The 26,242-nt window shown below is 47.0% G+C and overlaps 1 protein-coding gene across 1 annotated transcript in view; it reads left to right on the forward strand.

Moving 5' to 3' along the window:
* The first annotated feature begins 17,478 nt into the window (after positions 1 to 17,478).
* samd12 (sterile alpha motif domain containing 12) overlaps positions 17,479 to 26,242 on the forward strand; it is a 234,754-nt gene continuing 225,990 nt past the window's right edge. Inside the window, exon 1 of the mRNA XM_072467406.1 lies at positions 17,479 to 17,635. Within this exon, the coding sequence (XP_072323507.1) occupies positions 17,623 to 17,635 (13 nt within the window). The 5' untranslated portion in view covers positions 17,479 to 17,622. The remainder of the gene's footprint in view (positions 17,636 to 26,242) is intronic.

A 26,242-nucleotide genomic window follows, 5' to 3' on the forward strand; every position in this document is an offset into this window, starting at 1 on the left:
GAGTTGAGTTGGTGGGGAAAGAGGACATGCCTCCTTTTTATGCAACTAGCTGCCGCATTCAGATAAGTTTAAAGGTCCAGTCTATGAGCAGAAGTTGGTCAATAGATGAATAATTGGGTGAGTGAGTAGCTGAATGGGCAAATTAGTGAGTGACTGAACAGGTAGGTGGTGAGGTGGGCGAGCTACGTAGGTTTATGAGTTGGTAGCTGGGTGAATGGATAGGTGGGTGAATGAGTAGTCAAGCCAATGGCGGGGGAGGGGATGCCATAGTTGGATGATTGGGATATAGGTCTGGTTATGGTAGTAGTCTTGAGGTTGAGTGTGTCAGGTCTGGTTGGGGTGATACTCTGGTTCAGGGATGTAGTCAAGTGATTGGAGGATGGTTGGGTCTTGTTGGGTATGGGGTGGTCAGATTGGGGGTAGTCAGGTTGGAGGTTAGTTGGGTCCAATCAGTGGTGGTTGAGTTGGGGGGTTGTGGGATTGGGTCAGGGGTAGCTCGATCAGGGGTATAGGCGGGTCCGGGGTTAGTTAGGTCAGGTAGAGAGGGTAGCCCGGTCAGGGGGTTGGTTGGGTCAGGGGATAGTTGAGTCCGGTTTAGGAGGCGGAGTAGTTGGATCTGATGTGTGGTTGTCAAGCCAGGTCAGAGAGATAGCCAGGTCATCTGGATAGTCAGATTGTTGTGGGGGGTGGGTAGTTAGGTCTGTTGCATGGGGTAGTCATGTCGGATCGGGGAGGGGTAGCTTTTTCCGGGGGGGGGGGGTGGTATATTTGGGGGGTAGTCAGGTCAGGGGTTAGTTGGGCCGGGGCTAGTAAGGTGGATGTGGCAATCTGTCAGGCTAGGGCGTACTTGGGTGAGGGGGGTAGTAGATGGTCAGAGGTTAGTTGGGTGGGGATGCACTCATGTTGGGTTGTATTTGGATATGGTCAGAGGGGTAGTTGGATGGTTGGGGGGACTGCACAAGTCAGATCTGTGGATAGTTGGGTCAAGTTGCTGTCATGATATTCAGATAAACATCATGGTGCAATCACACACACACACGCTGATGGACAGATCAACGGACCAATCAACACACGCAACATCACAGCCAATCACAAGCAAGGGCACACGCACTATAAAACGGGGAACACACAGTTCCCGCTCATTCCAGCAGGAGACAGCTCAGGGCACAGAGCTCACAGCGTGCCACTCAGACATTCACCATGTGCAGAGTGCCTCTCCAAGATAGTGTTAGGGCTGGGTCCACAGGTTAAAGGGTAATGAACGAACCACAGTAACAAGTTTACAGATGTTGTTATTGATAGTAATAAAACAGAGTTGTACCATCCGCAACCGTGTTGGTTCGTCTGTGTAGCAGAGCACCCAACACGACAGTTGTGACATAGTCAGGTAAGGGGGGTATTTGGGTCAGGTTGTGGGTGTAGTTCGGTCGTGTTGGGACTAGTCAGGTTGGGGTCGGGTCAGGTCAGGGGTAAAAGCAAATTACTGCGGATGCTGGAATCTGAAACGAAAGAGAAAATGCTGGAAAATCTCAGCAGGTCTGGCAGCATCTGTAGGGAGAGAAAAGAGCTAACGTTTCGAGTCCAGATGATCCCTTGTCAAAGCTAACAGACAGAGAAAGTGGGAAATATTTACACTGTGGAGTGAGAATGAAAGATGATAGACAGGGGTAGTCGGGTTGTATCGGGGAATAGTTGGTTGGGTTGGGGAAGAGGGTTTGGTCAGGTGAGGGGGTAGCCCAGTTAACCTGGAATTATACAGAGTCTGCGGAGAAGGTAGACAACCTTGCCAGAGAAAGCCATCTCAAGCCGAAAAGGGAGAAGTATGAAACCGGAATCTGAACTTCATAAAGACACTGAGTGGGTTTCTCCGTCCCGCCACACCATTGTGGGGCAGCCCCACACCATTGTGGGACAACCCCCGGGCTGTCGGCAAAACCGAGAATCCCGACGGAGGACAATTCAGCCCATTAATTTGAAATCATCCCAGTGCATCAAAGATCCTTATCCTTCTATTTTTACTAATATTTTATTTCCTTTTCCACCATCCTTTCCCCTCTGTGTTGTTTGTCTGTGTGTGTATGAATTTGTGAGGAGGTAGTTTGGAAAGGGAGGTTGAGAAATGGGTAGTAGATAGTTACATTTTTTGTCAGTTTAATTATAATACTGCACATAATAAAAGGTTACTTGCGTTAAAGTTACAAGCCTGGTGACTTCAATTTATTGGGCTCAACCAGAACCCGGGATATTTTAAATAAAACCTAATTTTACCTGTGTTGCAACTAATAATAATAATCTTTTAATAATCTTTATTAGTGTCACAGGTAGGCTTACATTAACACTGCAATGAAGTTACTGTGAAAATCCCCTGCCGCCACACTAAGGACCGGGATTCTCCGGCCACGTCGCCCGCCGACCGGAGAATCCCGCCCGAGGTCAATGGAGTTCTCCATTGTACGTGGCTCGTAAGTGGCATTAATGCGGCGGGCGGGGCGGGAGAGTCCAGCATCTGCTCGAGTACACAGAGGGAGAATTCATAATGTCCAATTTGTAGTGATCTATTAATATACATGATCAATGTATGTAAATGTAATACAGTCAATTCAACACTAGATGTCTCACTATCAGATGGTATAAGAAAGACTTTCCCGCTCTTTCTGAGAGAATGTGCTTCAGGAGAGTGAACAGACAAGACATAGATTAGCTAGAGAGAGAGAAGTTATAAGTTATTTCATTACTACATGGCATAGTTAGTTGGTTATCTTTACTGTATTTTATTTCTTCTACTAGTTCAGTATTAAGTACAAGGACTCACAATGGCGGAGGTCGGAGTACTTTCGGCTGTACCGGGGGAAGAGGCAGGGGTGTCCCTTATCCCCCTTGTTGTTTGCACTGGCAATTAAGCCGCTGGCCATGGCACTGAGGGAGTCCAGGAAATGGAAGCGATTGGTCGGGGGGGGGGAGAGGAACACCGGGTGCCGTTGTATGCCGATGACCTGTTGTTGTATGTTACGGACCCAGTGGAGGGGATGGCGGAGGTCATGCGGATCCTTGGGGAGTTTGGGGACTTTACGGGGTATAAACTCAACGGAGGGAAGAGAGAGCTCTTTGTGGTGCAGCCAGGGGACCAGGGAAGGGGGATAGACGAGCTACCGCTGAAGAGGGTGGAAAGGAGCTTTCGGTACCTGGGGATCCAGGTAGCTAGGAGTTGGGGGGCCCTGCACAAGCTCAATTTGACGCGGTTGGTGGAGCAGATGGAGGAAGATTTTAAAAGATGGGATATGCTGCCACTCTCACTAGCGGGTAGGGTGCAGTCGATCAAAATGATGGTTCTTCTGAGGTTTCTCTTTGTGTTCCAGTGCCTTCACTTTTTGATCCCCAAGGCCTTTTTCAAATGGGTAAGCAGGAGCATCAAGGGATTTGTGTGGGCAAATAAGACCCCGAGGGTGAAGAGGGTGTTTTTGGAGCGTAGCAGGGAAAGGGTTGCTGCCGAATCTATGTGGCTATTATTGGGCAGCCAATGTGGCGATGATCCATAAGTGGGTAATGGGGGTAGAGGGGGAGGCGTGGAAGTGGCTAGAGATGGCGTCCTGTGTAGGCACGAGCCTGAGGGCACTGGCGACGGCACCGCTGCCGCTCCTGCCGACAAGGTACACCACGAGTCCGGTGGCGGCGGCGACGCTGAAGACCTGGGGGCAGTGGAGGTGACACAGGGGCGAGGTGGGAGCCTCAGTTTGGTCCCCGATTTGGGAGAATCATCGGTTTGTCCCGGGAAGGATGGATGGGGGAGCTGGCATCGGGCAGGGATTAAGAAAATGGGGAACCTGTTCATCGATGGGACGTTTGCGAGCCTAGGGGCACTGGAGGAGAAATTTGGGCTACCCCCGGGAAATGCTTTCAGGTATATGCAAATGAGGGCATTTGTGAGGCGGCAGGTGAGGGGATTCCTGCTGGTCCCAGCACGTAGGATTCAGGACAGGGTGATTTCGGGTGAATGGGTTGGAGAAGGCAAGGTTTCGGCGATTTACCAGGAGCTGCAGGAAGAGGAGGAGTTAAAGGGCAAGTGGGAGGAGAAGCTTGGGGAGGAGATGGATGAGGGTCTGTGGGCTTATGCCCTGAGTAGGGTTAATGTGGTGAACCACTGTAATAGGAGATGTAAGGTAGGACCTGCACTATAGGTTCGCCGGTGGCTCCTGCCGGCTGGCTCCGCCCACGGAGAACTGTATAAATATGCATGACCTCCAGTGCCCTGCCATTTTGCCAGCTGCAGCAGGAGGCCACGCATCTGACTGTAATAAAGCCACAGTTGTTCCCAACTTTAGTCTTTGTGCAATTGATGGTGCATCAATTTATTACAGTCAGATTTTCCACAGAATGGATATCAGAATTAAGCCCGATCGCCTGCAGCTGGATCGCACTCGCCCGACGCCAGAAAAGACTTTACTCACTGGCTGGCATGTTTTGAGGCCTACATCAAGGCTGCGGACCCCGAGCCAACTGAGGCTCAGAAGATAAACGTCCTGTACTCCAGACTGAGCTCCAGCTTGTTCCCGTTGATCCAAGACGCCACGAATTACACAAAAGCAATGGAACTCCTTAAGGAACACTACGCGCAGAAAGGGAACACACTCTTCGCCAGGCATGTACTAGCCACCTGCTCGCAACTACCTGGTGAGTCCATCAAAGACTTCTGGTGGGCCCTAATTCCACTCGTCCGGGACTGTGCCTGTCAGGCCGTTACAGCCGCCGAACACGCGAATCTCCTCATGCGCGATGCCTTCGTGACGGGGATTGCGTCGGACCGCATCCGAGAGCGATTACTGGAAGGGGCCACGCTCGAACTGGCGGAGACAAAAACTTTGGCGCTCTCCATGATGGTCGCATCCCGTAACGTACAATCATAGTCCTCCCGCCGCACTGCCCACCCTTCTACTCCTTGCTACCCCTCCTGGACCCCGCCGACGACCTCCTCAGCCGGGGCCCTGCCTTCCCAATATGCCTGCGCTGCATGCTGATCCGCGCACCCCGGGGGTCAGCAGAGGCACCCCCGCCAAAACTGCCCGGCCCGCACTGCAGTTGTAAAGCCTGCAGTAGAAAGGGCCACTTCGAGGCGGTGTGCCAGGCCCGCGCAGTTGCTGCGATCATGCCCGCTATCGCCCCCTACCCCACACCAGATGCACAGTGGGAGCCGCCATCTTCTCCTCCCGGGCCCATGAGCGGCCAATGGGCGCCGCCATCTTGTCCCGACCCCGCAATGTGCGCACCATGGGCGCCGCCATCTTGTCCCCCACAGGGTCTCCAGACATCCCGACATTGGAACCGCACACGCTCGCCACCCGAAGCATCCGATGGCTACCAGCAGCTCACTTCGATGACGCTGGACCAATCTCGCCCGCACAACCTGGCCACCGCGTCGACAATGGTTAAAATCAAGGCTACGCGATCTCGTGCCTGCTGAACTTCGGGAGCACCGAAAGCTTCGTTCACCCAGATACGGTAAGGCGCTGCTCCCTCGCAGTCCACCCTGCCAATCAAAGGATCTCCCTAGCCTCCGGATCCCACTCCCTCCCGATCCGAGGCTTTTGTACAGTCACCCTTACGGTCCAGAGCGTAGAATTTAATAACTTCCGCCTCTATGTCCTTCCTAATCTCTGTGCTGCACTCCTGTTGGGCCTGGACTTCAAGTGCAACCTTCAGAGCCTCACCCTCAAATTCGGCGGGCCCTTACCCCCCCTTACCGTTTGCGGCCTCGCAACCCTCAAGGTCGATCCCCCCTCCCTTTTTTGCCAATCTAACTGCGGATTGCAAGCCCGTTGCAACTAGGAGCATACGGTACAGCACCCAGGACAAGACCTTCATCAGGTCCGAAGTCCAGCGGCTGCTTAAGGAGGGTACATTCGAGGCCAGCAACAGCTGGAGAGCCCAAGTGGTAGTGGTTAAAACACAGGATGGTCGTGGGCTACAGCCAGACCATCAATCAGTACACGCAGCTCGACGCGTACCCCCTCCCATGCATATCTGATATGTTCAATTAGATTGCACAGTACCGGGTCTTCTCAACAATTGACCTGAAATCCGCCCACCACCAGCTCCCCATCGGAAGTCGGACCAGCCATACACTGCCTTCGAGGCGGACGGTTGCCTCTACCACTTCCTTAAGGTCCCTTTCGGTGTCACAAATGGGGTCTTGGTCTTCTAAAGAGAGATGGACTGAATGGTCGACCAGTACGGTTTGCGGGCCACCTTTCCGTACTTAGATAATGTCACCATCTGTGGCCATGACCAGCAGGACCACGATGCCAACCTCGATAAATTCCTCCGCACTGCCACTCTTCTCAACCTGACCTACAACAAAGAGAAGTGTGTGTTCAGCACGACCCGGTTCGCCATTCTCGGCTATATAGTCCAAAACGGACTTCTCGGGCCCGACCCCGACCGCATGCGCCCCCTCATGGAACTTCCCCTCCCCTACTGCCCCAAGGCCCTCAAACGCTGCCTGGGGTTCTTTTCCTACTACGCTCAGTGGGTCCCAAACTATGCGGACAAGGCCCGCCCACTCATTCAGTCCACCCAATTCCCCCTTGCGGCCGAGGCACAACATGCTTTCACCCGCATCAGAGCAGACATCGCCAAGGCTGGGATGCGCGCAGTGGACGAGTCACTGCCTTTCCAAGTAGAAAGCGACGCTTCAGATGTCGCCCTTGCCGCCACTCTAAACCAGGCAGGCAGACCCATGGCATTCTTTTCCCGCACCCTTTATGCCTCGGAAATTCGACACTCATCCGTTGAAAAGGAGGCCCAAGCTATCGTTGAAGCTGTGTGGCATTGGAGGCATTACCTGGTCGGTAAGAGATTCACTCTCCTTCCGGACCAACGGTCGGTGGCCTTCATGTTCAATAACACACAGCGGGGCAAGATCAAAAATGATAAAATCTTGTGGTGGAGAATCGAGCTCTCCACCTATAATTACGAGATCTTGTATCGCCCCGGTAAACTGAACGAGCCCCCAGACGCCCTCTCCCGAGCTACATGTGCCAGCGCACAAGTGGGCCAACTCCGGGCCCTAACTTGAAGGTGGTTTGTGGAGGAGCTGTTGTCAAGTGACACTTAAACCCGAAACACTTCTTCAGTGTTTCCCTCCCTACACCCTCCGATAAGCAAAAAAAAACACAACCGCTGTAAAGATCAAGAGGAAGACTCGAGTGCAGGTAGAAGTAGAAAGAAGTTGAACTGTGATGTCACGGCCTGCAGGTAAGGGATTGGCTGGTGACTGGTAAATAGTTTTTTGTTTATTTTCCTCAGCTGTTATTGTGCGGGGCGCAGAGGTTGCTGAGTGAGTGCTTGCTGAGAAAGGGAGTGAATAACAGGTAAGCTCTTTCTTTCTTTTTCTTTTTTATCTAGAGGGGATGGCAGGGAAGGTAGTGCAATGTTCGTCCTGTAGAATGTTTGTGGTGAGGGACGCCATCAGTGTCCCTGCTGATTTCATCTGTGGGAAGTGCACCCATCTCCAGCTCCTCAGAAACCGCGTTAGGGAACTGGAGCTGGAGCTGGATGAGCTTCGGATCATTCAGGAGGCAGAGGTGGTCATAGATAGAAGCTTCAGGGGTGTAGTTACTCCGAAGAATAAAGATAGATGGGTGACGGTGAGAGGGGCTGGGAGGAAGCAGTCAGTACAGGGATCCCCTGTGGTCGTTCCCCTTAGTAACAAGTATACCGCTTTGGATACTGTTGTGGGGGACAACTTACCGGGGGTAAGCCATGGGGTATAGGTCTCTGGCACAGAGTCTGTTCCTGTTGCTCAGAAGGGAAAGGGGGAGAGGAGTAGAGCATTAGTCATTGGAGACTCCATAGTTCAGGGGATAGATAGGAGATTCTGTGGGAACGAGAGAGACTCGCGGTTGGTGTGTTGCCTCCCAGGTGCCAGGTTGCGTGATGTCTCGGATCGTGTTTTCGGGATCCTTAAGGGGAGGGGGAGCAGCCCAAAGTCGTGGTCCACATAGGTACCAACGACATAGGTAGGAAAAGGGATAGGGATGTAAGGCAGGAATTCAGGGAGCTAGGGTGGAAACTTAGATCTAGGACAAACAGAGTTATTATCTCTGGCTTGTTACCCGCGCCACGTGATAGCGAGACAAGGAATAGGGAGAGAGAGGAGTTGAACACGTGGCTACAGGGATGGTGCAGGAGGGAGGGTTTCAGATTTCTGGATAATTGGGGCTCATTCTGGGGTCGGTGGGACCTCTACAAATGGGATGGTCTACACCTGAATCAGAGGGGTGCCAATATCCTGGGGGGGAAATTTGCTAATGCTCTTCAGGAGCATTTAAACTAGTTCAGCAGGGGCTTGGGAACCTGAATTGTAGCTCCAGTATACAGGAGGTTGAGAGTAGTGAGGTCATGAGTAAGATTTCAAAGTTGCAGGAGTGTACCGGCAGGCAGGAAGGTGGTTTAAAGTGTGTCTTCTTCAATGCCAGCAGCATCCGGAATAAGATGGGTGAACTTGCCGCATGGGTTGGTACCTGGGACTGCGATGTTGTGGCCATTTCGGAGTCATGGATAGAGCAGGGACAGGAATGGTTGTTGCAGGTGCCGGGGTTTAGATATTTCAGTAAGCTCAGGTAAGGTGGTAAAAGAGGGGGAGGGATGGCATTGTTAGTCAAGGACAGTATTACGGTGGCAGAAAGGACGTTTGATGAGGACTCGTCTACTGAGGTGGTATGGGTTGAGGTTAGAAACAGGAAAGGAGAGGTCACCCTGTTAGGGGTTTTCTATAGGCCTCCGAAAAGTTCCAGAGATGTAGAGGAAAGGATTGCAAAGATGATTCTGGCTAGGAGCGAAAGCAACAGGGTAGTTGTTATGGGGGACTTTAACTTTCCAAATTGTGACTGGAAACGCTATAGTTCGAGTACTTTAGATGGGTCCGTTTTTGTCCAATGTGTGCAGGAGGGTTTCCTGACACAGTATGTAGATAGGCCAACGAGAAGCGAGGCCATATTGGATTTGGTACTGGGTAATGAACCAGGACAGGTGTTAGATTTGGAGGTAGGTGAGCACTTTGGTGATAGTGGCCACAATTCGATTACGTTTACTTTAGTGATGGAAAGGGATAGGTATATACCGCAGGGCAAGAGTTATATCTGGGGGAAAGGCAATTATGATGCGATGAGGCAAGACTTAGGATGCATCGGATGGAGAGGAAACCTGCAGGGGATGGGCACAATGGAAATGTGGAACTTGTTCAAGGAACAGCTACTGTGTGTCCTTGATACGTATGTACCTGTCAGGGAGGGACAAAGTGGTCGAGCAAGAAAACCGTGGTTTACTAAAGCAGTCGAAACACTTGTCAAGAGGAAGAAGGAGGCTTATGTAAAGATGAGACATGAAGGTTCAGTTAGGGTGCTTAAGAGTTACAAGTTAGCAAGGAAGGACCTAAAGAGAGAGCTAAGAAGAGCCAGGAGGGGACATGAGAAGTCTTTGGCAGGTAGGATCAAGGATAGATATGTCAGGAATAAAAGAATGACCAGGGTAAGAGTAGGGCCAGTCAAGGACAGTAGTGGGAAGTTATGCTTGGAGTCCGAGGAGATAGGAGAGGTGCTAAATGAATATTTTTCGTCAGTATTCACACAGGAAAAAGACAATGTTGTCTAGGAAAATACTGAGATTCAGGCTACTAGACTAGAAGGGCTTGAGGTTCATAAGGAGGAGGTGTTAGCAATTCTGGAAAGTGTGAAAATAGATAAGTCCCGTGGGCCGGATGGGATTTATCCTCGGATTCTCTGGGAAGCTAGGGAGGAGATTGCTGAGCCTTTGGCTTTGATCTTTAAGTCATCTTTGTCTACAGGAATAGTGCCAGAAGACTGGAGGATAGCAAATGTTGTCCTCTTGTTCAAGAAGGGGAGTAGAGACAACCCCGGTAACTATAGACCAGTGAGCCTTACTTCTGTTGTGGGCAAAATCTTGGAAAGGTTTATAAGAGATAGGATGTATAATCATCTGGAAAGGAATAATTTGATTAGAGATAGTCAACACGGTTTTGTGAAGGGTAGGTCGTGCCTCACAAACCTTATTGAGTTCTTTGAGAAGGTGACCAAACAGGTGGATGAGGGTAAAGCAGTTGATGTGGTGTATATGGATTTCAGTAAAGCGTTTGATAAGGTTCCCCATGGTAGGCTACTGCAGAAAATATGGAGGCATGGGATTCAGGGTGATTTAGCAGTTTGGATCAGAAATTGGCTAGCTGGAAGAAGACAAAGGGTAGTGGTTGATGGGAAATGTTCAGACTGGAGTCCAGTTACTCGTGGTGTACCACAAGGATCTGTTTTGGGGCCACTGCTGTTTGTCATTTTTATAAATGACCTGGAGGAGGGCGTAGAAGGATGGGTGAGTAAATTTGCAGATGAAACTAAAGTCGGTGGAGTTGTGGACAGTGCGGACGGATGTTACAAGTTACAGAGGGACATAGATAAGCTGCAGCGCTGGGCTGAGAGGTGGCAAATGGAGTTTAATGCAGAAAAGTGTGAGGTGATTCATTTTGGAAGGAATAACAGGAAGACAGAGCACTAAGTCAGAATGCTCATTTGGAAAGCCTGTGCACACACAATGGGCTGAATAGACTCCTTCTGCATCGTAACAATTCTGATTCTGGCCTTGTCCCTCGGGTCTTAAAAGACATATCTACTGACATAGTGAATGTACTGGCTATGATTTTCCGAAAGTCCCTAGATTCTGGGATGATATCAGCAGATTGGAAATGAGCAAATGTGATACTGTTATTCAAGAAAGGAGGAAGAGAGAAAAAATTAACTACAGGCCAGTGAGCCTGAGATGAGTGTAAGTGCTGGAATCTATTATTAAGAGAGACATAGCAATGCACTTAGAAAAGCACAGTATGATTAGAACAAGTCAAATGGTTCTATGAAAGTGAAATCCCTTTTGATAAATTTCTTGGAGATTTTTGACAATATAACTAGTAGGGCAAATAAAGGTAAATGTATACTTGGATTTCCAAAAGGTTTTGATAAAGCCCCACACAAAGGGATAATAGGCAATCTAAGAGCTCATGGATTTTGGGTGGTACATTAGCATGGATAGAGAATTGGTTAATAGACAGGAAGCAGAGTGTAAGGATAAAAGGGGCATTTTCAAGTTGGTATGCTGTGACTTAGTGGAGCTCCACAAGGATCAGTGCTGGTGTTTCAACTATTTCTAATCTATATTAATGACTTAGATAAAGAGTCAAAGAGGAATTGTTATAACCCGCACAAGACCTACGGGATAGAAGCATTTAGCCTTCTAATAACCTGTAATGTAAAGGTCGGTCAGGTTTGGAACCACCACCTCAGACCTGGCTGGGATCTGAAGAGTATTGTATATGCCATTACTTCATAATAAAACTAGTTTCTCTTATCCACTTGCCTCAGACTTTTCTGTGGTCTCTAAAGTAATGTATCTAAGTTTCCTGGCTGATACAAAGCAGGTAAGATTGAAAGTTGTGAGGAATACACAAAGTATCTGCAAAGAGGTAGAGATACATAAGTGAGTGGTCAACAAGGTGGCAGACAGAGCAGAATATGTGACAGTGTAAGGCTACTGGTCTTAAGAATGGAAAATCAAAATATTATAAAAAGGCATGAAACATGTAAATGGTGATGTTCAGAGACATTGATGCCCTTGTACAAGGAACACAAAAATTAGAATGCAGATGCAGCATGCATCAAGTGAACAAATGGCACGCTGGCCTCTTGTTGAAAGAAGATTGCAAGAATAAAGAAGTCTTTCTCCAATAGTACAGGGCTTTGTGAGCACACACACAAAATATAGTGCAAAATATTCCAGCTGTTCACGCTGGCAGGATCTTCCGGTCCCGCCGATGATGCACCCCCGCCGTGGCTTTCCTGACACCGTGGGGTAGATTCAATGGGAAATTCCATTGACAGCAGCAGGACCAGAAGATCCCGCCGCCGGCCAACGTCGGGTCACCTCCCCCTGCTGAGAAACACGCTGCAGACAGACTAAAGAATCTCGCCCACAGTGTGCAATTTTGGTCTCCATATTTAAGGAAGAATATACATGTATTGGATGTGGTACAGCAAAGGTTCATTGGATTGTTTGTTGGGATAAGAAGGTTGATCTGTGATTAGAGGCTGAGTAAATTGGGTCTATATTCTCTGGAGTTTAAAAGGAAGGAAGTGATCTCATTGAAATGTTCAAGATTGTGAAGGAGCTTGACAGTGTAGATACTGTTTCCTCTGGCTGGGAATCTAGAACAAGGGGGCACATTCTCAGGAGAAGGGGTTCATCATTTCGAACGGAGAAGAGGAGAAATGTCTTCACTGTGAATCTTTGGGAATTTTCTACCCCAGAGGGTTGTATATACAACATCATTGAATATATTTAAGGCTGAGTTAGTCTCTCTCTCTCTCTCTCTCTCGAGGAATCAGAGCATATTGGGAGAAAACAGGAAAGTGAAGTGAAGTTGAAGCCTAAGACGAGCCATGATTGTATTGCATGGTGCAGCGGATTCAATCAGTTGCACGTCTCCAGCTTCTATTTCTTATGTTTTATGTTGTCATGAGCAAATAAGCTGGTGAAATTATTTTAACAAAAGATTTGACTACAGACTATTTTCTGTTGCGCAATATTTCAAGCACCGACCTCCTGAGGTAGAATTCAAGGTTAAATTTCTAAAATAATGGCAGAAAAATTAAGACTCACATAATGAAAATGACGTCAATTTTGTTTCAATGGACAATACAAACATACAAAAAAACAAGACGCTACCACCAAGAAAGCACAACAGCATCTATACTTCCTCAGGAAACTAAGGAAATTTGGCCTGTCTCTTACCATTAACTCTTACCAACTTTTACAGATACACCATAGATACATAGATACATACATAGAACATACAGTGCAGAAGGTGGCCATTCAGCCCATCGGGTCTGCACCGACCCACTTAAGCCCTCACTTCCACCCTATCCCCATAACCCAATAACCCCTCCTAACCTTTTTGGACACTGAGGGCAATTTAGCATGGCCAATCCACCTAACCTGCACGTCTTTGGACTGTGGGAGGAAACCAGAGCACCCGGAGGAAACCCACGCAGACACGGGGAGAACCTGCAGACTCCGCACAAACAGTGACCCAGCGGGGAATCGAACCTGGGACCCTGGTGCTGTGAAGCCACAGTGCGAGCCATGTGTGCTACCGTGCTGCGTCTATAGAAAGCATCCTATCTGGCTGCATCACAGCCTGGTATGGCAATTGCTCGCCCCAAGTCCGCAAGAATCTTCAGAGAGTCGTGAACACAGCCCAGTCCATCACACGAACCTGCCTCCCATCCATTAACTCCATCTACACCTCCCGCTGCCTGGGGAAAACGGGCAGCATAATCAATGACCCCTCCCACCCGGCTTACTCACTCTTCCATATTCCATTGGGTAGGAGATACAAAAGTCTGAGAACATGCATGAACAGACTCAAAAACAGCTACTTCCCCACTGTTATCAAACTCCTAAATGACCCTCTTATGGACTGTCCTCATTAACACCTACACCCCTGTATGCTTCATCCGATGCCGGTGTTATGTAGTTACATTGTGTACCTTGTGTTGCCCTATTATGTATTTTCTTTTATTTCCTTTTCTTTTCATGTACTTAATGATTTGTTGAGCTGCTCGCAGAAAAATACTTTTCACTGTCCCTCGGTACACGTGACAATAAACAAATCCAATCCAATTATTGTAAGACATTCAATGACATTATCATCACCGAATCTCCCACAATCAACAACCTGGAGTTACCTTTGACCAGAAACTGAACGGGACCAACCATATAAATACTTTGGTTGCAAGATCAGGTCAGAAGTTAAGAATTCTACAGAGAGTAACTCACGCACTTACTCCCAAAGCCCATCCACCATCTACAAGGCACATGTCAGGAGTGTGATTGAATGCTCTCTACTTGCTTGGATTAGGGCAGTTCCAACAATATTCAAGAAGATCGCCACCATCCAAGACAAAGCAGCCCATTTGGGTGGCATGTGGTTAGCACTGCTGCCTCACAGTGCAAGTGACCTGGGTTGAATTCCAGCCTTGGGTCATTGTCTGTGTGGAATTTGCACTTTCTCCCTGTATCTGCGTGGGTTTCCTCCGGGTGCTCCGGTTTCCTCCCACAGTCCAAAGATGTGCAGGTTAGATGGATTGGTCATGATAAATTGCCCTTAGTGTCCTAAATTGTCCCTTAGTGTTCAAAAAAGATGTGTATGTTAGGTTAAGAGGTTATTGGGATAGGGTGGGGAAGCGAGCTTGGGTGGAATACTCGTTCAGAGGGTCGATGCAGACTTGATAGGCCAAATGGCCTCCTTCGGCACAGTAGGGACTCAATGGGTTATATGATTTGATTGGCACTCCATCCAACAGCTTCAAATTAATTCCCTCCACCACTGATGCACAGTTGTAGCAGTGTGTGCCATCTACAAGATACACCAAGGCATCTTCCACAGCACTTTCCACACCCTCCAACACCTCGAAGGGCAAAGGTAGCAGATGCATGGGATCACCATCATTTGCAAGTTGCCCTCCAAGCCACTCACCATCCTGATTTGGAACTATATCACCATTCCTTCACTGTCTCTGTGTTAAAATCCTGGAATTCCCTCCCTAACAGACTGTGAGTGTTCTTACACTGCAGTGCTTCAAGAAAGCAGCTCACCATCACCTACTCAAGGGAAATTAGGGATGGGTAATAAATGCTGGCCTAGCCAGTGACACCTAGATCCCATTAAAAAAAAAAAATCCATAAATGTCACTTTTAAAAATAACAATTGATCCAGCATCAATGCAGAAGAGAGTTTCAAACTTCTGTCACCTTCTGTACATAGTTAAGCTTCCTAATTACATTCCTGAAAGGTCTGGCTTGATTTTTACATTATGCCCTCTAGTCCAACATATCTCAAATGGCAGAAATAATATCCCAATCAACCTAACTGTTCCCCTTAGTATCTTGAAAACTGATAAAATCGCTTGTAAGCTCTGGGGAATACACGAGTTTGTATGATCTCTTCTTATATCTTAAAGCTTGGAATCCAGGGGGGGGGGTGAGGAGAGGGGGAGAAGGAGAGAGTGGAGAGAGGGAGAGGGGGGAAGGAGAGAGCGGAGAGAGGGGGGGGGGGGGGGAGGAGAGAGCGGAGAGAGGGAGGGCACAGAGCAGATTTACAAACGTGTTGCCTTTTCCTCCTCCTCCAGTGTCAAAGACAAAACGCACTGATTTTCTTTCCGCTCTTCCTCTCTCCCTCCTTCCAGAATAACTGCCCCAGAAGAGGGAGAAAGGCGGAAGGTGAGCTGTACGCCTGCGTGTCTTCCCCAGCACTGATCCTGCACAGGGGCTAGCTCATTGTCCCAGCAACATTCCCACTGGGCTTCCCAATCCCGCAACAATGGGCACAGCGCGGCTCACTCTCCTGCCTGGGAAGGGCTGGGAAAACTGCCTGGGAAGGGCTGGGAAAGCTGGGAAGGGCTGGGAAAGCTGCCTGGGAAGGCTGGGGAAGCTGCCTGGGAAGGGCTGGGAAGGGCTGGGAAAGCTGCCTGGGGAGGGCTGGGAAAGCTGCTTGTGAAGGGCTGGGAAAGCTGCTCGGGAAGGGCTGGGAAAGCTGCCTGGGAAGGGCTGGGAAAGCTGCTCGGGAAGGGCTGGGAAAGCTGCCTGGGAAGGGCTGGGAAAGCTGCCTGGGAAGGGCTGGGAAAGCTGCCTGGGAAGGGCTGGGAAGATTGCCTGGGTAGGGCTGGGAAAGCTGCCTGGGAAGGGCTGGGAAAGCTGCCTGGGAAGGGCTGGGAAAGCTGCCTGGGAAGGGCTGGGAAAGCTGCCTGGGAAGGGCTGGGAAAGCTGCCTGGGAAGGGCTGGGAAAGCTGCCTGGGAAGGGCTGGGAAGGTTGCCTGGGTAGGGCTGGGAAAGCTGCCTGGGAAGGGCTGGGAAAGCTGCCTGGGAAGGGCTGGAAAAGCTGCCTGGGAAGGGCTGGGGACGCTGGCTGGGAAAGCAGCCTGGGAAGGTCTGGGAAAAAAAAACGCAAAACAAAAAAGCTTGGAATCTAGGTATAATTCTGGTAAGACTACACTGCACTTCCTCCAAGATTCAATATTTGTATCAAAGATGTACAGGTTAGACGGACTGGCCATGCTAAATTGCCCCTTAATGTCCAAATGTTTAGATTTGGTTATGGGGATAGAGTGGGGGAGTGGGCTGAGGTTGGGTGCTCTTTCGGGCTGGTGCAGACTAGATGGGCCAAATGGCCTCCTTCTGCACTGTAGGATTCTATTATTCTAATTTATCCTTTCTAAACTCTGGTGTGCAGACCCTTCCTCACAGCACTCCAGGTGTGATGTGACCAGGACTTTGTACAGCTGAAATATCACTTTCACCCTCTAGTATTCTATTCCTCTAGTTAAAACAGCCGGAATGCCACTGGCCTTTTCTGTCATTTTCCCCCCTTTGCATGGCACTTTAATGCACCATGTATCTAGACACCCAAGTTTCTGAAACATGAAGCTAATCAAAGAACACCTTACGATATTCCTAAATCTAATACTATTTTATTCTAGTTTTCAAATTCAAATGGACACAGGTTTCAACAGTGTCAAAAACTTTACACAACAATGAGACTTATGGTAAAATCACATGTTTTCAAATGGCAGAACTACACAATAACTGGCGTGATTGATTAGACCCTGTAAAGATGCCTCTTCTTCCAATTCAAAGAAATTTATCTTAAAATAATTTCAGACTAGGGGCTGGTTTAACACAGTGGCTAAACAGCTGGCTTGTAATGCAGAACAAGCCAGAAGTGTGGGTTCAATTCCAGTACCAGCCTCCCCGAACAGGTGCTGGAATGTGGCGACTAGGGGCTTTTTACAGTAACTCCATTGAAGCCTACTTGTGACAATAAGAGATTAATCATTTTCATTTTTTCAATTACAATTTGATTTCACGAAAATAATTATGAAGAATGCAAGTCAGGTCAAACCAGTTTCTGTTTTTCTTTGCTTCAAAAAGGCACAAATCACTTTAATGTTTATTTTAAAATATGATGATTTTGAACCGCCCCTGTGTAGATCGGTGCGGCATTGCTGGCAACAGAGAATGCTTAAGGTAACAAGACGACAATTGGTTGCTTGATTTGTCAATGACCTTACAGCCTTGGCTGAGCCACCCCCTTTTAGCCTTAGCAACCTGCTCACATTTCAAAGCACATTGGGAATTAGAGTTCATCTCCATAATCGCATAAGAGCCAGTGTGTTGGTTCTGGGAGGACTTTGCAACTCCCCGGGGGTGGCTTGTGCATGGGGTGGGGTTGTTTATATTGTACTGAGTGAGATGCACTGACTGCTGCTCCACTCACTCACTGCCCCTCAGTGGATGGGAATTGATGCTGGGAGGGTGGGGACTACAAGTCCCAGGCTCCAGGGGCACATGCGCAGTGTTGCTGTGTGCGGGTAGATTGGATCAGATGTGTTGAAGGGAGGGTGTTGAGAAGCAGCTGCGGAGAACTGTCTCTGGCAGAGTACCTCAGCACAACACAATGTTACTTTAGGGACACCAAATGGATAATGATTGGATTAAAGGGTCGCTGACATAATGGCTGTGGAAGGTAAGGTTTGTTTTTGAACTGACTTCCTTCTGGATGAAGCAGGAAAGACAACTCCAGCTATTGAGCCAGCTGACAGAAGCGAGCTCGCTGCTGGGCTATTTTTTTCATTCCCATTTAATGGCACGTTTAATGCGTGTTTTGGGAGTTTGAGCTTTAATATTCGCTGCGTGAAGAGCAGAGCAAATTCGATAGATTCATTGCTTTTGGTTTAAAGAGCCAGACCAGCTGTTCGAAACATTTACTGCAATGTTGGTAAACTCTAGGTTGGCAAAGTGTGAGTTCAGCCCAGGTAGTTCGCTTCAGCCCAGGTAGTTTGCTTAGGGCAGAGTTGCTATCTGGTGAAATTTTCCTAAAACATGGCAAAGTGGCAGGTTCTGACTGAAACCGGTGTGTTTTCCCCCCAGGAACAGAGCCAGCGGGTGGGATTCTCCCAGCCCAGGACTGGGCTGGAGAATCCCCGCAACCGGGCCACGCTGCCCTGATGGCGGCACGTGATTCTCCATGGAGCGGAGAATCTGCGCCATTGGTGCTGGTGCGTTTGGCGCGGCGTCGGTTGCGGGCCGCCGATTCTCCGGCCCGAATGGGCCGAGCGGCCGCTCTAAAAAGGCAGAGTCCCGCCGGCGCTGTCCACAGCTGGTCGCAGCCGGCGGGAACTCTTGAGCGCAGGGTCGGGTGCGGCCTGTGGGTCGGGTGAGGGGGAGGGGGGCTCCGACCCCGAGGGAGACCTCCGATGGGGCCTGGCCCACAATCGGGGCCCACCGATCAGTGGGCTGGCCTCTCGTTCCTATTTCCATCCGCGCCAGCCCCTGAACACCCACGCCATGTTGCGTTGGGGGTCGGCGCATTGAGGGGGCCACTGCGCATGCGCGGATCCCGTGGTGCACAGTTCGTGCCTGGATGGGAAGCTGGAGTGGCGTGAACCGCTCCAGTGCTGTGCTGGCCCCCTGTAGGGGCCAGAATCGGTAATCCCAGCGGCCTGCACGACGGCGTTTCAGACGGCGTGGACACTCTGCTGCCGAATGGGAGAATCCCGCCCATGTTTTCACTGCAGACCATCTGACACTTTGGGCATGATCTATCGGCCTCGCTCAGCTCGACTCAGGGCGTGACTAGGCCGATAAACCCGCGACAAGACCTCTCAAGATTTACTTTAAAAAAAATTTAAAAAATTTTAAATTCTCCCTTTTCACATTTTCTCCCACATTTACACTGATCAACAATAAACAATAATCAGCAAGATATGTCAATCCCCATAAAAGCAATGATCCCATCTGCCCACCAACCCCCAAACCTCAACCCGCATGTTTACATAAACAAATGACAAAAAGGAATCAGGGATTACCCGTAGTCACCCTTAATCTTACACAGCCCCCCCCCCCCCCCCCCCCCCCAGGTCTCCAGCTCCTCCCATCCACTGCCTCTTGTAAAACTCCTCCTCCCAACCTCTGTTCCTTCCCCCCCAACTTTCCACCCCGGCTTTCCACCGGTGCCCACCGATCGTCTGGCCGGCCTCGCTGAAGGAGGACCGCCTTTCTTCCGCAGCCCCGCAAGATCCGTCAGACATCTTCTTGCGGGGCGGACTCGGAGAGGACGGAAACCACGCATGCGGGGGTGAGGCCAGTTATGCGGCGCCGGCCGCGTCATGTATGCGGTGCAGCCTTTACGCGGCGCCAAGGCCTGGCGCGCGTAAATGACGCAGCTCCGCTCCTAGCCCATTATCGGGCCCTGAATGGGTCGGGATAGGGGCCGTTTCGCGCCGTTGTGAACCTCTACGGCGTTCACGACGGCACAAACACTGCCTCCATTTCAGAGAATCCCGCCCAGGGTGTTTCGGCCAACATTCCTCTCGCCTGTTATCTAAAGGCAGACTAACTGTCCATCTGTCTTGTTTTTGTGATATCTTGTTTATTAGTCAATTATGTAAGTCACTCCATTTCACTTGTTTTTACTTATTCTTTTCTGTTGGTAGTGTGATAAAGCAGCATCTAAAGGAATCGAGTTTTAAAAGGTATCAATGATACATCCCCTTAAACCACTGAAGTTCTGTCATGCTCCTATAATAGTTTATTTACAGACATGAGAAAGTGAGATTTATTGACATCTGGATCGTGTGACTTTCAGGGACAGTATCACCTCCAGCATTCCTCCTGGTGTTCTTGGTGATGAGTGTTCACAGGGGAGGGCACTGCTGGAATAACCTTGGTGAGTCACTGCTACATCCTGTAGGAAGGATACATTGTACTCGCAGGGTACAAGTGGAGAGGGTGGATATTGTCATCAATGTGCAGTTCGAGTGAATGGCTCTGTTCTGGGTGGTATTTAGTTTCATGTGTTGTCACAAGCAGTGAATATTCCATCACAGGACTGACTTTATCCTTGTTGATGAAGAGACCTTCACGGGTCATTGGGGTGAGCCAAGAATTGTTTTATGCAATTTGGGACATTTCTGAAATGTGCTGAGCTGCTATGTAAATACAATGTTTTTATTAACCAACGGACCAGAATTTCTTGTAAAACTGATGTCTGAAGTAACTACCTCTACTTGTCTCATGGTCCATTCAAATTAGACATGAAAATCTTGCTCTGACATGTAAAATAGAAAACTATTTAGTAGATTTTTAAAATTGACCTGTGATTTTTGAGTGAGAGAGATTAAAATTTAGAATCAGTCTTGAGTGAGCAGGGGAAAAGATGAAGAAGATCTTGATAGAGCCCTTTTTATGTATATTTAAAATTTTGACACCCTTTTCTGCATTTAAGTTGCTGTTGTCAAATATAGACTGGATAAAGTTTTTAATGAGGCTGTGCAACTCTCAGCATTTTCAATCATTCCTTTTCTAAATTCATGCGTTTTTGTTTGCTCTAAGGAAATAGGTGAAATTTATGGTGAACAATTTTGCCAAACAGTGACCTTCTTAGAATGTATTGAATGACCTGTCATTTTTAAGCCTAGAAAATTGAGTGTGTACTGTGAAAATATGTGGCTTTCAAAATATTGATTGGGAGAGCTTGCCAGTATTAAAACAGAACCACTAAACTTGCAATGCACAAAAACTTGAATGAAAATCATGTAGCAAATATCTGCTGGCAAGTATTTTCCAGTTCAGTACATTGGGGTGGGTGTGTATGTGCTGAGGGAATGTGCAACCTTTGCAGACATATATGAGCACTTCCATCCTATGTATATTTTCAAGTTGCTAACATATTAGTCCGAACATTCAGGAGATCGACCTTGGCTTCTTGATATGAATAAGTAATTGGCCGCATTGTGATCAACCATTTGACAAAATGTTTCTTCAAGAAATGTAGTTTAACTTTAAGTTGTCCAATGTAATTTAGCTTACTCTTGCAATACTTGTGGCTTGGAATTTCCTTTGCAAAATCTTCTTGCTTTGAAGTCAAGGAAACAATTCATGGAGGAAGTTAGTAAATAGATAGGAATGAGGAAGGCCATTCAACACACCTTGCAAATTCATTTTTTTTTTAAAGCTACAAGTCCCAATCCTAGCTAATGTTGTAAATAGTTATCTCTATGATCTGTCCATAAATCTGTTTTAAGTATTAATCACTTTCTGTAAAGGCATTTGACATCAGTACATTTTATTTCCTCTATTTTCAATTTCATATAAAGCTTGAGTTGCCACTTTCTGCATTGTTTGCTGTCTTGTTTGTCCTGTTCTGATTTCTTGCCATCTCTACATTGCTGAAATGTCCAAGTTCCTTCAGTGCTTTCTGATAACTCAATCTGACACCAGGAATATTTCTGCGCTATACTTGGGATTTGATCATCTATCTCATTGTCCAAATCTGTACACTGTGGTTTGATCAGAGAACTACAGCTTATTAGTGACTTGTGTGACTAATTCAGCATTATATTTGTTTTGCTGTTTGCAGCTCCATAATAACTGATATACTGAGTGCTAATTTACTAATTTGCCTCAGAATTTAAAATTTACTGTCAGCTACTTTTTCTCTAATTTTGATTTGTGTGTCTGTAATATGAATTTGTGACTCCCTTTAGTGATTGCTCATTAATTAGCTACAAAATATGATTGGTTATATAGCTTTTAGGGTGTTCTGAAAGTGAATTGTTCTTGGTTCTAGAGTAGTAAATCATTGGTAATGTAACTTTTCAGTCCTATTCATAATGAGGCTTAGCTCAACAGCAACTTTCATTAGAAAGAATACTGAGTAGAGTTAGGGGAAGGCGTGAACATTTGAGAATTATTTTGGAGAACAAGAGCAGACCATTCAACCCACTGAGCCTGTTCTATCATTCGGTGAGATCATGACTGACCTGAATCTTAACTTCATGCACTTGCTTTGGCTCCATAAGCACTGCTAGTAAATGCACATCAATCCCCGATTTGAACTAACATCTGCTTATGTGGGATGGAGTTCTGAGCATGTTTTGGGGTGAAGATGTGTTATCTGACCTGGCTCTCAGTTCAAAATTATGTCCCCTTCCCCTAGACACCACGACCAGTGGAAAATGTTTCTTTCTGTTGACACAATCCATTCCTTTCAAAATCCTAAAAGCCTCCATCAAATCATCCCTTGATCTTCTATATTCCGTGGAATACTAGCCATGTTCATGCAATTTCTCCCCATAATTTAACCGTGGTGACATTTCTGATGAATTTATGCTACACTCTTTCTGAGGCCAATACACTATTTCTCAGATGGGAAGGAAGTTATTCATGCCTTTGCCATCTCCAGAATGCTCTATTGGTTAACTTTTGATACCCCATGCTAACAAAATTTCAACTGATCTCCAACTCTATTCACCTCCATTGGCTCTTGGTCCCTGATGCCACATTTAAAGTTTCTGCTCTCTTATTTCTATATCCTAAACTTTTCCCCACCCCCCTCCCAAAACCACTTTGTCTAAGCTCTTTAGTCATCCCTTAGCTGGCTGCCTGCTTTTTGATTTGATTTAGTATTGTCACATGTATTAGTATGCAATGAAAAGTATTGTTTCTTGCATGCTATACCGGCAACGCATACCGTACATAGGGAAGGAAGGAGAGACTGCAGAATATAATGTTACAGTTCATAGCTAGGGTGTAGTTAGTTTAAAAGGGTTAGAATGAAGTTTTAGAAGCATAGAATGATAGTAAAAGATAGAATTAGAGGGTATGCTGGGCACAGCTTGCAAGAAGTCGCCTCTCTCCGACACAATCTTGGAATATTAAATTGGAATTTAAATCGACTGCGTACCATCCAGATTCACAGGGAGCGTTAGAACGATGGCATTGGCTGTTGAAGGTTTATTGTCAAGATTATCTCGAGGATTGGGATAAAGGAATTCCATTCGTACTGTTTGCAATTAGGGATGCACCTAATGAGTCAACCAAATTCAGTCATTTCGAACTAATTTTTGGTCATGAGGTAAGAGGACCACTTATATTGATTAAGGAGAAATTGGTGAGTGAATAGTCTGAAATTACATTATTGGATTACGAGTCAAACTTTAGGGAATCATTAAATAGAGCAGGGAAATTGGCTAGACAACATTTGAAAGTTGCACAGCATGTGATGAAACAAGTAGCAGACAAGAAAGCAAAAGTTTGTTGTTTTGCCAGTGGAGATAAAAATTTAGTATTGTTACCAATGGCAGGTGAACCTTTTTAAAAGCAAAGTTCTGTGGACCTTATCAGATTGAAAGGAAATTGAATGAGGTGAATTATTTAGTAAGAACATCAGCTAGAAGGAAAACTCGCCGAGCGTGTCATGTAAATATGCTTAAAAGGTATTTTGAAAGGGAAGGAGAGCAAAAGGAGGAGGTTTTAATGATTCTAACTCAAAGTGAAGAACCAAATCCAGATGACTCTGAATTTGACAATCCTCAAATTAAATTGGATAACGAGGATGTTCTTAAAAATTGGGATAAATTATTGAGTTACCTTCCAGAGGAAAGATGAACTGATCTGAAAAAGTTATTAATATCACATGGGCAAGTTTGTGGAAATAAGTTGAAGTATTAAAATGGCTATACATGACGTAGGTGTGGGAAATGCTGTTCCAATTAAACAACACCCATGTAGACTTAACCCTCTGAAATTGGCACAGGTTCAAAAAGAGATTGAGAGTATGCTTAAAAATGGCAGAATTGAAGTGGGTTGCAGCCAATGGAGCTCACTCATAGTGATGGTACCGAAACTGGATGGTACCCAATAATTGTGTGTGGACGATAGAAAGGTTAATGCAGTTACAAAAACAGACTCTTATCCTATCCCACGTTTGGAGGATTGCATTGAGAAGGTGGGACAATCAGCTTTTATCTCCAAATTGGATTTACTTGAAGATTACTGGAAGGTACCTTTATCCGAAAGGGCGAAAAAGATTTCAGCTATTGTGACCCCAAATGGTATATACCAATTCAAAGTTATGCCATTTGGCATGAAAAACACCCCAGCCACATTTCAACAGTTAACTAACAAAGTCATTTCAGGATTATCTAATTGTGTGGTATATAGACGATCTGATTATTTTTAGTCAGACATGGAAAGAACATTCGAAGCATCAATGGAGTTATTTGATTGACTTCAGCGAGGCGGGTTTGGTGATAAACCTGAGTTTGGAAAAGCCCAAGTCACGTTCCTTGGCCATACAATTGGGCATGGACAAATGGTCCCATGGGATGTGAAAACAAAAGTTATTGGGGAGTTTCCAATACCCAATAGGGAATGCGATTTCCGTTTTTTACCGGAAATTTATACCGAATTTTAGCAGCGTGGTTGCTCCATTGACTGACTTGGTGAAGAAGCGTAGCACATTTCAGCGAACAGCAGAGTGTTAACAGACATTTGACTGCCTGAAGGCTGTGTTAACCACTGCTCCATTCAAGGTGGCTGTCGATGCGAGTGATGTGGGCGTAGGTGCTGTGCTCTTGCAAGAAGACGGTGAAGGAATAGAGCGGCCTCTTGGATATTTTTCCAAGAAGTTAATGACCACCAGAGGAAATATTCAACAATTGAAAAGGAGACTTTGAACTTGTGAAGATCCTTGCAATGTTTTTCTAAAAGTGATGTATGAATGCAAGTTGTTGGAAGTTAATTTAAGGAGGACAATCCAGAATATGGAACCAAAGCAACGTAAAAGACAGCCAGAGTCAGAAGAGCAGAGGGCATAATGACATGAAATGAAGAAGGTTACAGCAGTAAGGAGGGGCATGGCTACATAAATGAGCCTAAGATTGAAAGTAGCGCTTTTTAAAAAAAGTAGCTGCTGTTAGTGAACCAGGAGAGTTTGGTTGCAGTTTAACAAAAACGAGAGTTTCAAAAACTGGGCTCTAGTTCCATTCTTAACTGTGAGGACTTGCGATTGCAATGCGCTTATGTGATTCATTATTTTTGGGAGAAGCAGCATAGCCCCATCTCTTCCCATTAGCACCTCCACGTAGCTTTGTCTTTACTTGTAATGCTTTTTCAAATCTTTCATAAGGTGTGGGTTTTGCTACCAAGTCCAGGACTTGCAGCCATCGTTAAATGCTCTTGAACTGTGTGACTTGCTTGGCCACTTCAAACGGCAGTTAAGATTTGTCATGATATCCCATCAACATATCATGGTACAATCACACACACACTGATGGACAGGTAATTGGACCAACCAACACACACACATCGCAGCCAATCACCAGTGAGAGCACACACACTATAAAACAGTTCCTGCTCATTCTACCACGAGATAGCTCAGAGCACCGAGCTCACCGCGCGCCACTCAGACATACACCATGTGCTGAGTGCCCCACCAAGATAGTGATAGGGCTGGGTCCACAGGTTAGCTGGTGAAGCACGAACCAAAGCCAGCAGTTAGTAGTTGTCATTGTTTAAGACAAAACAGAGTTGTACCATCTACAGCCGTGTTGGATCATTTGTGCATCGGAACACCCAACACGACAAGATTCAACTTATTCCTGTGGAATCTGGAGTTGCATGTAGGCCAGACCAGGTAAGGACAGATTTCCTTCCTCAAAGAACATTAGTGAGCCAGGTGGGTTTTTCTTATGACAGTCAACAATGTTTTTATGATAATTTTACTGAGATTGGAGTTTAATTACAGGTTGTATTGGGCAGCATGGTAGCACAGTGGGTAGCACTGTTGCTTCACAGCGCTAGGGTCCCAGGTTCGATTCCCGGCTTGGCTCACTGTCCTTGCGGAGTCTGCACGTCTCCCTATGTCTGTGTGGGATGCTTCCAGGTGCTCCAGTTTCCTCCAACAAGTCCCAAAAGACGTGCTGTTAGGTGAATTGGACGTTCTGAATTCTCCCACTGTACCCGAACAGGTGCTGGAATGTGGCGACTAGGGGCTTTTCACAGTAACTTCATTGCAGTGTTAATGTAAGCCTACTTGCGACAAAAAGATTATTACTAATTAATTTAATGTGCTGCCATGCTGAGATTTGAATCTGTATCCCCAGAGCGTTAGTCTGGCCTCCGGATTTGCTAGTCCAGTGGCATTACGTGTGCAGAGGAGATTCACTAGGTTAATCCCAGAGCTGATGGGGTTGGATTATGAGGAGAGGTTGAGTAGACTGGGACTGTACTCGTTGGAATTTAGAAGGATGCAGGGGGATCTTATAGAAACATATAAAATTATGAAAGG

Source organism: Scyliorhinus torazame, chromosome 11, assembly GCF_047496885.1.
Source record: "Scyliorhinus torazame isolate Kashiwa2021f chromosome 11, sScyTor2.1, whole genome shotgun sequence".
Taxonomy (NCBI): domain Eukaryota; kingdom Metazoa; phylum Chordata; class Chondrichthyes; order Carcharhiniformes; family Scyliorhinidae; genus Scyliorhinus; species Scyliorhinus torazame.